We start from the raw sequence: 12,535 nt of genomic DNA, 5'->3' as shown, positions 1-12,535 counted from the left end.
TATGCTTTTTGTCATAGGCAGAAGTATGTCAGTAAACCAAAGGTATGAGCATCCTCATCGCACAGATGTCATGTGTCATGACAACTGCCACACAGACAGTTTGTGCGTGAACAGGGATCACCTCAAGTTGGAGAAAGGTTCTTGGTCATTGTAAAAATTCTATTTCAAACAAAGCCAAAGTGGGGTAGGAGGCAGGGGGCAGAGAGGACTTTAAGGGCCTGAAATTAAGAAGAGGTAAAGACTTAATCATAAGTGAAAAGCTTCTAAGGTAGAAAACAGCAAGGATTATGAGAAGAAAGTCAAACAAAAAATGAAGATGAGAGTGCAGCTATTTTTTAATGTTTCTGCAAGTAGCTAAGGACTTAATCCTCCTCCAACTGAAAGAGATTTATTTATTTGGTCAAAAGCTTTTTTCATTTCAGCTTCTTCACATAAAAATGCTCATGTTCTGTGATAATTCTGACCCAATAAGTACCCAAGGACACAAAGAAAGAGGGTCCTAGCATGTACAGAGTCTTCCAGAACTTAATCTTCAGAAATACTCCAATGAAACTATATCTGATTAAATCATCAGGTAATTTTATCCATAATGAAATCTCAATTGTATTATGTCCAAATGTATTTCGAAGCAATATACTAGTACCATAATCATTGATTCTAACCAACCAAACTGCTAATAATTACTGTTCTGAATTATTTTTTAAAAAATAGACATAAATTATGTTGCTCATATAAAAGACTTCAGTGTAGAAGTACTACATCTTATTTTGTCAAATATGCTACATCTTATTATCAGCAGTTATAAGTAAACTGTAATAGCATGAAATCTCTAGTAAATGTATCCTGAAATAAAAGTAACTTCAAATTACTATTTAGATAAATAATTATGTTATTAAACATGAATCTGAATTTTTCTCCCCATATCCTAAAAATCCTACCTGAAGTCGAAGCTCTATTAGTTTATGTTAAATTAGCCTTAAATACAAATACTACACACACAAAATGAATTTGTTAAAGAGTAACACTAATATACCTTATCAAAGGGAATACCATACTTCTTCAACACTGAGGGAGATATCAGTGTCATCTTGTGGCGAAGAAATGCATCACACCCTTGAGAACTGCTTGGGAAAAAACCTAAATGGAAATAATAAATATAAGCAGTCATGTATCAATTAAAATAAACTTTCAGATTTTTTTAAGCTTTGTGCTGATAGTCTTACAAAATAACAGCTTTAGGCAAATATAGGTCAATTCCACCAACAAAAATAAACCCTCATACAAAAAAATTAGTCAGGCCCCAGACAGTTTGGCTCAGCGGTTAGAGCGTCAGCCGACGGACCAAAGAGTCCAGGGGTCAATTCTAGTCCAAGGCATGTACCTCAGTTGCAATTCAACCCCTGGCCCTGGTCAGAGTTGTGCAGGAAGCAACCAAATGATGTCTCTCTCTCACATGGATGTATTTTCTCTCTCCCTCCCTCCCTCTCTCCCACTCTATCTGAAAATCAACCTGAAAAATATCCTCAGGAGAGGATTTTAAAAAAAGAATTAGAGTTGGAATTCTTAAAAATTAACAGATACATACTATGTCACCAAAGGCTGACATTTTACACAAAAAGATCTACCAAGAGTTGTTTTCATAACATATACAATTACTAAACCTGAAAAGTTTTCAATTTGTAACAAATTTGAATTCAATCTGCCTAATATTGGACTAATGGACATATAATTAAGGAAGGTTAGCAAAGGTGAATGTGTTTTAATAGAGGAATCTCTTGTTTTAGATTCTTAGAAGTGATCATTCAGGAAGCACTTGACCCAATGCCTGGCATCCAGGAGACACATAGCAGTTTCCCACCTTTCTTTGTTTCTTTCTGATCTGTAAACAGTTTAACTGCTACTAATTTCCTGAACAACTTACCAGCCAGCACCAGTCAAATACTTGGAAACCTACCTCACCAACTTGTATGAAAGTAGGGTTTTGAGGCCTTTAAATGAGAAAGCTAAACATGCCTCAACACTTTTTTTACAGTATATTACAAATCAAAGCACAGTTGTTTTTCTCCATTGCTGACTTGAACCCTGCTGAGGACAGACTCATGAACTCAGTTGCACAAGGTGGAAGAAAATGGACAGGCCCGATGCTCTGCTCTTTACCTTCCTCACTCAGAGGAGAGTGGGCAAGCAAGAAGAGAAAGAGAAGGGAAACATGGAAAAGACAGGGGAATCACAGAGAGAGAACCCAGAGGAGAGCATAACTCACCCGGAAAACATGGGCAATGTTTCCGAGTAAAGTGGGATGAAGTACAGATTTTATTTAACTCTTCCACTGTCAAAATGAAGATAAAACCACTGAAAACATTACTTATCTAACTCTATGGCTCACTATGTGCAAATAGGTAAAAAATGTGACCAATTTCACAAAAGAATTACCAGTACTCATTAACTAATCATGTACCATTTTAGTCTCTTAGAATAATGTGGTTTTACAGAAATATGTTTAAAGTAAATACATGTTTATTGATGCCCCCCATCGAGTGTGCAAGGCTACAGATCAAAGGCAACAAATCAAAGAGCCAGGAAAGAGTCATTAGGGTACAAGGAACTACATGAAAAAAGCAGTGCATTCTGCTTAAGCATCTGCACCTGGATTTAAAAAAAAAATAGACAGAAATATAAAAAAAAGTACATGCCATCAGAAATACTATCATTTTCTACAATACTAACTAATGGGAATGAAAGGAATGAGTATGCCCCATTTGGTCATTTGATGCAGCCCTCTGGTTATGGTTAATATTCACAATACATACATAGAAACTAAAGCATTTTGGCAAATAAGCGACACTTTGAAAGAATGCAGACTTCAGTGAATGGAAAGTACCACACTAATGTAATGGCCACATCTACATAATACAGGGAACTGAGTCCTACATCCCAGAGAAAAGAACAGCAGGGAGGTTCCCATGCACAAAACCCATGGAAACGTTTCAATAATACGATTTAAATGGATCTATCAAAGTTTTCAAATCTGTAACTTTGTGCAGCGCCAAATGAATTACATTTTAAATTAAAATCAATGAAGAAAGAGGAGTCTATTTAATTTTCTTTTGATATGGATTTGTAATCAGGACCTGAACAATGTGGTGACTGGCCATAAGTGAATTTAAATTGGAAAACCACTGAAGGAAGGTAATTTGCAGTATATTAAGAACTTCACGTTGGTTCAGAATTTGTATTTACAACAGGCTATCAGAATTATAGTTTATATCACCCTAGAAAACAACACCTCATAAACAGCACAAATTATATACAAATCATGTATGTCAAAATGAATTTTACCTCAAAATACCTGCAGGAGTACATAGTTCATACCCACCCTCACTCCACAGTCTATGAAAGTATTTTATTCAACGTATATGCAAGCCAATATAACCAGAATATTATTAATTACAATATGATAATATTTTTAAAACTCTAAACTATATTAGTATCTTTCATAATAAATAGATAGATAGATAGATAGATAGATAGATAGATAAATAAATAAATAAATAAATAAATACAACCTTTGCGTCACCTGTAGGAAAAATAGTTTTTAAAAACTCTGATAAAACAGACAACATTTAACTAAAAATTCAACTTAAGACTATCAGAGCTTTTAAAAAGTCATTAAATAAAAAGAAAAACGTTAAAATTTTTGCAAGTTCTTTAAAATATGCCTTTCAGAATCATTTTTTTCTATTCTAATATTTAATTACTTGATTCTTTTAAGTTTTGAATAATTTATTTGGAAGAGGTCTTCTCTAAAACTTATCATGCTTTAACTACTGTAACATTCCATAAGACTTTCCAGTTTAGTGGCCACACAATGGGATAGTCCACTCTTTCACAATCTTGAAGATCAAGAAGTTCCAATGAGAAAACAGTTCCACACTGACCCTCAACATCCAGTAGTGGAAATAGCAGCTAGCATACCACTGCCAACCCTCACATGCCCCATGGCCACCAGGTAACAATGCCAGGTAGAGAAGAACACACAGATAAACCTAGCCTATCTTTTTACTTTAGTCATGATAAATCATTTGGTTTATTATTACATAAGAACAAATATACTAGGGGAGCAAGATACAAAATCTGCATGGGTGTTGTGGAGCAGTGGGGTTTTCACTCTCCTCTCCTGTAGGGATATTTTGGTGGAAGCATTTGCGAGGCAGCCTACTGTGAGATGCAAACTATGCTATAAAATTTTGTATAAATCTTATGCAGTCTCCTCTTAGAGGCCTTTAACCCACAAGATGACTTGAGCACCAACTTTCCTCTCTCCTTTACTGCTCCCAACAAACACACACCTTTCCTTTGTTATTAAACAGCAAAGTGTTAGACCAGAGACCTAATTGTTTGAGTTATTTGAAGCCACCTTCATCTTGTTCACATGGCCAGCAAAACAAAAATAACAGTTCTTAAGATCTTGAAGTTCAAAAATGAACAAGCAAAATAGACACAGATTCATAGACAGAGAGCAGGCTGACAGCTGTCAGGAAGGGGCTGGGAGGCTGGTGGGGGTGGTGGTGGAGGAATTAAGTAAAAATGAAAAAAGAAAAAACTCATTGACAGGGACAACAGTATGGTGATGGCTAGGGAATGAGGGGAGTTGGGGGGTAAAGGGGGAGAGAGGAGGTAGAAAAGGGTATAGGGCAGATAAATGGTAATGGAAGAACACTGGACTTGGTCTGGTGAACACACAATACAGTATATAGATGATGTATTATGGAATTATGCACCTGAAACCTGTATAATTTTGTTAACCAGTGTCACCCTAATAAATTCAGTGAAAAAGGAAAAAAAGAACTTGGAGTTCATCCTTGCAGATACATGGATTCTAAAAACAATTCTAATACTCATATACCTTTGACTTGTCCTATAATCTCTCAGCTCCTCAATTTCCCCATTCATATAATGAAGATTCTATTGTGACCTTCCTCACTGGGTTATTTTTTTCCCTGCTTTATGGAGGTATAACTGACATATTACATTTTATAAGTTTAAGATATATAGCATAATGATTATACACACACACACATTTGCTTTATCTATTCACCTGTCAATAGACACTTAGGTTGTTTACATGTCTTGGTTATTTTAAGTAATATTGCAATGAACATGGGGATGCAGACATCTCTTAAAGACAGTAATTTTATTTCCCTCAGATAAATATCAGGAAGTAGAACTGCTGGATCATATAGCAGTTCTATTTTTAATTTTTTTGAGGAATTTTCTTACTGTTTTCCATAGTGGCTGTCCTCACCGGATCCTCATGGCAATCCAATAATATAATGCACAAAAAACTTAGCCATAGTCAAAAGGTAGAAACAACTTAAATTGATGAACAAACTATGGTATATCCATACAATGAAATATTAATCAGCCACAAAAAAAGAACCAAGTACTGATACAAGCTATAACATGGAAAACATACTACATGAAAAAAGCCAGTCACATATTATATGGTTCCAGGTATTTGAAATATCCAGAATAGGTAAATACCTAAACAGAAAGCAGACAGGAGTTGCTGGGGGTTGGGGAGGGGTGGGTGGGAATATGATTCATAGATACAGCATTTCCTGTTAAGGTGATGAAAATCTCTTGGAACTAGATAGAGGTGATGACTACACAATATTAATATACTAAATGCTGTCACACTTCAAAATGGTTACCAGTTTATTTTATGTTATGTAAATTTTACCTCAATTTAAAAAATGTATTCTACTAGACACATAGTAACATTCAAGATATAGTGGCTATTATTATCTCTATTACTCACTTCCACCATATTGACTCTAGTCATCATGTTAGTTCAACAAATCTTTGTTTTCCACCATCTCTGCAGCCTGCTAGTTGAGAAGGTGGATCTCAGTCCCAATAGACCTAGAGAGCCAACTGGGAGATGACATAAAAAGTCAATGGTTGAGACTTCCAGTCAAGATGGTGGCATAGGTAAATATGGCATACCCTCCTCCCACAAACACATCAAAATTACAACTAAACTACAACACAACCATCATTCACAACTGCCTGAAATCGAGCTGAATGGAAGTCCTACAACTACAGAATTGAAGAAACAGCCACACCGAGACTGGTAGGAGGGGGGGAGGCGGGAACAGGCTGGTCCCACACCTACATGTGGCAGATAAAAATCAGGAGGGACACCTCAGCTGGGAAGATCCTCCCTGAGGAGTGAGGGGTCCCCGTCCCACACCAGGCACCCAGCTCAGGGTTCCAGTGCCAAGAAGAAAAGTTCCATAATTTCAGGCTGCAAAACAGAGCCAGAACTGAGGCTCAGGGAGGCTGCAGATGCAGGAGCCCCAGGCAGATCCTCTTAAAAGGCCCGCGCACAAACTTACTCTGACTCCCTCCCTCTGAGCTCGGAGGGGAGGTAGCTTGAGGGGCGCCAGAGACATATAGGAAAAAACTGAGCTGTTTGGCCTCAGGACGAGGGCTAGAGAGGCAGCTTTCTCCTAGGCAGAGGTGCTAGTGGAGGCTGATGTTTCTTTGGTGAGCCCTTCCCTGGGGCGGCAGACAGCCACCATATCTGGGACTCCAGCAACCTGGCTCACACTGTTTGCTCCATCCTGGTGATTCCCTGAGACCCCACCCCAAGCAACGTTTGGGCCCACTCAAGCTGTTTCCAAAGGCTTTACCATACGATTGGCCTGTCTTGGATTCTGCTTCAGATTTTCCTAAATTCTCTCAAACAAGCAGCATCTGGTCTCAGCAAGCCCCATACCTATTCTTAAGTAGTCCCAGGCCTGGCACTAGAAGCAACCAGCCTTGGTTCACAACTTGGCTTTTTCTGGACACCTCCAAGCCCAGCACAAGAAGCAGCCATCTGGAGATCACTTTGTAGTTTATGCCGGGTGGCCCTGGATAGAACACAGGCAGTGGCGGACCTTGCCCCAGAGCCAGCACACCCAGTGGACAGATTCAGACCACATCAAAACACCACTACCCAACCACCTCCACAAATGACACACTCAATGAGTGGACTCAGTGGGTACCAGAACCCTGCTGAAATAAGTCTTGCTCTGTGTGGTGGACCCCTACACAGCTGATCCTCCAACGTAGTCAGAGGCCAGTGGTTACTGGGCACAGCCAGTCCCATTGACATGCCAACAGCAATCAAGACTCAATTATAACAGAAGGGTGTACAGTCCACACTAGAAGTACACCTCAAGGGCCCAGCTAGGGTGATCAGGGAGACTTGATCCTACAGGACACCTACAACAATAGGCCACCTTACAAAGCCTAGGAGATATAGCAACTCTACCTAAAACATAGAAACAATCACAGGGAAGCAGCCAAAATGAGAAGACAAAAAAACATGTCCCAAATGAAAGAAAAGAACAAAACTCCAGGAAAAGAACTAAACATGAAGATAAGCAATCAATCAGATGCAGAGTTCAAAACACAGGTTATAAGTTTGCTCAGGGAACTTGGTGAGACATTCAAGGAACTTAAGAAGACCTCCAAGGAACTTAGTGAGAACATCAACAACATAAAAGCGGACCAGTCAGAAATGAAGGATGCACTAACTGAAATAAAGAATAACTTATAGGGAATCAATAGCAGAGTAGGTGAAGTCAAGAAGCAAACCATCAATTTGGATTATAAGGAAGCAGAAAACACCCAATCAGAACAGCAAAAAGGAAACAGAATCCAAAAATATGAGGATAGTAAAAGAAGCCTCTTGGATTACTTCAAGCACGTAAAATTCGCATCATAGGGGTGCCAGAAGAAGAAGAGAGAACAAGAAATTGAAAACCAATTTGAAAAATTAATGACAGAAAACTTCCCTAACTTGGTGAAGGAAACAGACATACAAGTCTAGGAAACACAGAGAGTTCCAAACAAGTTGAACACAAAGAGGTTCACACCAAGACACATCATAATCAAAATGCCAAAGGTTAAAGACAAAGAGAGAATCTTAAAAGCAGCAAGAGAAAAGCAGTTCATTACCTACAAAGGAGCTCCCATAAGACTGTCAGCTGATTTCTCAAAAGAAACTTTGCAGGCCAGAGAGGAGTGGCAAGAGATATTCAACGTAATGCAAAGCAATGACCTACAACCAAGATTACTCTATCCTGCAAAGCTAGCATTTAGAATTGATGGACATATCAAGAGTTTCCCAGTCAAGAAAAAGCTACAGGAGTTCATCACCACCAAATCAGTATTATATGAAATGTTGAAGGGTCTTCTTGAAGGAGAAGAAGAACAAAAATATGAAAAATAAAATGGCAATTAATACATATCTATCAACAACTGAATCTACAAACAAAATGAGCAAGCAGCCCTGGCCACTTTGGCTCAGTGGTTAGAGCGTTGGCCCACAGACCAGAGAAACCTGGGTTTGGTTCCCACTAAGGGCATGTACCTCAGTTGCAGTTAGTCTCCAGCCCCAATTGGGGTCATGTGGGTGACAACCATTCGATGTGTCTCTTTCACATCAATGTTTCTCTCTCTCTCTCTTCCTCCCTCTCTTCCTCCCACTCTATCTGAAGATCAATGCAAAAATGTCCTCAGGTGAGAATAAAAAAAAAATGAGCAAGCAGAACAAAAACAGACTCATAAATACAGAGAACTTTTTGTTGCTTGCCAGATGGGTGGGGTCAGGGAAGATGAGTGAAAAAAATGAAGGAATTAAGAAGTACAGCCCTGGCCGGTTTGGCTCAGCGGTTAGAGCGTCGGCCTGCGGTCCGGAGAGACCCGGGTTCGGTTCCCGCTAAGGGCACGTACCTCGGTTGCAGTTTGTCCCCGGCCCTGGTTGGGTCGTGCGGGTGGCAGCCACTCGATGTGTCCCTTTCACATCGATGTTTCTCTCTCTCTCTCTCCCTCTCACTCTATCTGAACAAAATATCGAAAAATGTTCTCAGGTGAGGATAAAAAAAAAAAAAAAGTACAAATTGGTTGTTAGACTGATGAACCTCAAAGGGAAGGGGGGAAGGAGTGTGGGATGAGACAAACCAAAGAACTTCTATGCATACATGCATAACCAATGGACACTGACAACAGTGTGGAGAAGGCAGAAGGGGGGCAGGGCAGGATTGGGGAGGAGGGGGTCAATGGGGAAAAAAGGGGGGAACATCTGTAATGCATTCAACAATAAAGATGATTTAAAAAAAAAAAAAAGTCAATGGTTGCCAGCCTGGCTGGTGTGGCTCAGTGGTTGAGCATTGACCCATGCACCAAGAGGTCGTCTGTTTGAATCCCAGTCAGGGTACATGCCCAGGTTGTGGGCCAAATCCTCAGTGGGGGACATGTAGAATGTGGCCAATCCATGTTCTCTTTCATTGATGTTTCTATCATTCTCTCCCTCTCCCTTCCTCTCTCTCTAAAAATCAATAAAGAAAAAAATCCATTAATTAATTAAAAAGTCAATGGTTGCCTAGCCAGAGTGGCTCAGTTGGTTGAGCGCAGTACCGTGCACCAAAAAGGTGTTAGTTCCACTGCCAGTTCCATTCCCGGTCAGGGCACATACCTGGGTTGCTGATCTGAACCCTGGTCAGAAGTGTATGGAGGGCAACCAATCAATGTTTCTCTCTCATATCAATGTTTGTTTGTTTCTCCTTCCCTTTTTCTGTCTCTCTCTCCCTTTCTCTTTCTCACTCTCTCTCTCTTCCGCCTTCTTCTCTCTAAGCATGTCCTTGGGTGAGGATTATTAAAACAAAAAGAGTCAATGGTTACTGCCCTGGCCTGGTGGCTCAGTTATTGGGGGAACTGTCTCATACCAAAAGGTTAGAGGTTTAATTCTTGGTCAGGGCACAGGCCTAGATTGTGAGATTGATCCCCAGTTGGGGCACATATGGGAGAAAACCGATCAATGTTTCTCTCTCTTTCCCTCCCAGCCTCCCTCGCTTCCTTCCTTTCTTTCTCTCTCTCTCTTTCTCTCTCTCTCTCTTTCTTCCTCTCTCTCTAAAAAAAACAAAGACAGCCCAGCTGGTGTGGCTCAGTGGATTGAGCATTGTCCCATGCACTAAGAGGTCACCAATTTGATTCCCAGTCAGGGCACATGCCTGGGTTTTGTTCTCGGTTCCCAGTAGGGGCCATGCAGGAGATAGCCAATCAATGTTTCTCTCACACATCGATGTTTCTATCTCTCTCTCCCCCCTCTTCCTCTCTCTCTCTCTAAAAGTCAATAAAAACATATTTTTAAAAAATAATAAAATAAAACATATCCTTGGGAGAGGATTTAAAAGAAGTCAGTGGTTACTAAGCTTTAAAAATCATCTCATTCCCTTAGGCCTTGTGACCCAAACCTAGCAGTGCTGGTCACAAGTAACAAAGTTCTCCCCCATAAAAGTACTAACAACCTAGCACAACTAGGGTTAACTATATTGATTCACGTTTTACTTTGAATTCACCTGTAAGTTCTTCCATATTTTCTCTAACATTATTGTTTTTAAATTAAATATTAAATTTTAATCTGCATTCCAAATTACTCACAAACGAGCTTTAATGTAAAAATCCTATAAAACTAAAAGAACCAAACTGAGAAGATAATCAGTTATTTCACATTCCAAGCTATGGAGACTAGTAGGGACAATCAATCTACAACTTATTCCCACCATACCAACTCCTTTCTACTGGTAACACATTAGTTTTCATGACAGGTAGACCTTAGTGGGCTCCCAATAAAATGGTATCTAATATGGGTGTGAAAAAAATGAAAGAACATTTTGGAAATAAACTATGTTTCTAGTAAACTATTAAATAGTACAAACACATACATTTCCACTTTAAATAAACATTCAAAAATTAGAACTGCAATACTGCATAGGATTCATGGAACAAAATAGTTTAAACATTTATTCCAAGAAGAATCAACTCTTGTGGTTAGAGCACCCAAGAGAAGGGGGAGAGCAATAACACAAACTTACAATAGACTACTCAGTCCACTTTTAGGGTCTGTAGCTTGTTTATACTGTCTGCAAAGATAGAACATTGCTAGCTGTCAATTCTCTAACAAATTTTTTTTTTCTTTTTTGAGATATTATACAGTGGTAAGCAAGCAAAGGTGGTCTTTGGAACCATTCTTTCAATCCAAACAACATGTTAAAGAGACAAAGGCTAACATACTAAGGAATATGTACTCCAGAGATCCCAATAGAGCCCTGAAACCCTAAAAGCATCGCACAACCACTTTTTTTAAGACTACCACAGTATTGCTGAGAGTTGTGCAGCAGAGGGAAGTGCAGAATCACTTAAACCCTCTCCAGGACCAGGACACATCCAAGTATGCTCTGTATTCAATGTAAAACTGATCATATGTAAGAAGCACTATTCTACACAAAAGAAACGAGATCCAGACATTCCAAAATGGCGGTGGAGTGAATGCAAGCTACACAGATCATCTCCCAGAACCAAATTGGAATTACAACTTAAACACAGACAAATCGACAGGAAAAAGCAAAAGAAAAGCAGCTTGCAAGGATCATATAACCAGGGACACTGACATGATCCTGGCAGGAGTGGAGGCACGAGAGGGGGGCTGGGAGCCCACAGACAGTAGCAGCCTTAGCTGTGAGCAGCACCCTCAGGTTAAACTCCCAAGTGACTCCACAGCGCAGAGCCGGGACAGACGCTAGAATAGCCACAGCCACTCACCCTGGGCTCTGGCAGAGGAAGGGCGGACTGGACTGGAACTGTGTGGGGACACTCGGGATTTGGAGGGGGCTCAGAGCTTTTGTTGAGTTGCAGCTACACAGGACGAAGGCCATCTTGCTCCTTCCCAGGGCTCTGGGGAGAGGTGGCGGCCCCTCCCTCGGAGATTCAACCCCACACAGGTAGGCCATCAAAATGCAAATTGAGGCTCACTTACAACCAGTATCTGCCCCACCCTCGGGAAATCCCCTTACACTGAGCACCTGAGGAAGTTTTTCATTCAACTAACAACACAAAACTCTTCAAGTAATTGCTACTGATAGCCTCCAGGCAAAAAGCTAGAGGATAACTATACCATTCTGAGGCTACCAATTCTAACCAGGAAAGTAACACTTGACAGTGGTGTTTAACATGGGTTCTCCATCGCTCATCCAAACCCAGGAGAGGGAGCCACAAACAGCAAAAACACCAACACCCACAGGGAAAATTTGGCAGGCTCCAAAGCCCATTCTGAAGCCAAAATGGTGAAACACAGAAACAAAAGCCAAACAAAAGAACAAGAGACGTCTACCGAAGATAAGATAAATGTGGAGCAGTTAGGCAATTTAACAGAGCTTAATTCAGAGCCATTATCCTGAGGAAGCACAACAGCATGAGTAAGGACAGAGATGTTGAAAATCAACCAATTGGAAATTAAAAACCACCAAGAAGAAATGAAGAATGACATATCAGAAATAAAAAACACATTGGAAGGTCTAAACTGCAGAGTAGAGGAAGCTGAGGAATGGATCAATGAATTAGAAGAAAGGGTAGAAAAAAATCAACCAATCAGAAATCCAAAAGAAAAAAAACAATAAAAAAAAGGAAGATAGTTTAAGAG

General features: G+C 39.9%; 1 protein-coding gene across 21 annotated transcripts in view; it reads right to left on the bottom strand.

Moving 5' to 3' along the window:
• Positions 1 to 12,535, bottom strand: part of KDM4C (lysine demethylase 4C) — a 444,842-nt gene that overhangs the window by 312,214 nt on the left and 120,093 nt on the right. For 18 of the 21 annotated variants that reach the window (XR_004959515.1, XR_004959514.1, XR_004959516.1 and 15 more), the window contains one exon: positions 1,034 to 1,137. Coding sequence is in view for 14 of the 21 variants with exons in the window: in XM_036261620.1 (XP_036117513.1) it covers positions 1,034 to 1,137 (104 nt within the window). In the remaining 7 variants the exon portion in view is untranslated. Of the gene's footprint in view, positions 1 to 1,033; positions 1,138 to 5,821; positions 5,938 to 12,535 lie in introns of those variants that run through there. The other 3 variants (XM_036261624.1, XM_036261634.1, XM_036261636.1) reach the window with 2 other exon arrangements.

This window comes from Molossus molossus, unplaced genomic scaffold (assembly GCF_014108415.1).
Source record: "Molossus molossus isolate mMolMol1 unplaced genomic scaffold, mMolMol1.p scaffold_m16_p_14, whole genome shotgun sequence".
Taxonomy (NCBI): domain Eukaryota; kingdom Metazoa; phylum Chordata; class Mammalia; order Chiroptera; family Molossidae; genus Molossus; species Molossus molossus.
This window is presented reverse-complemented; position numbering and strand designations above follow the sequence as displayed.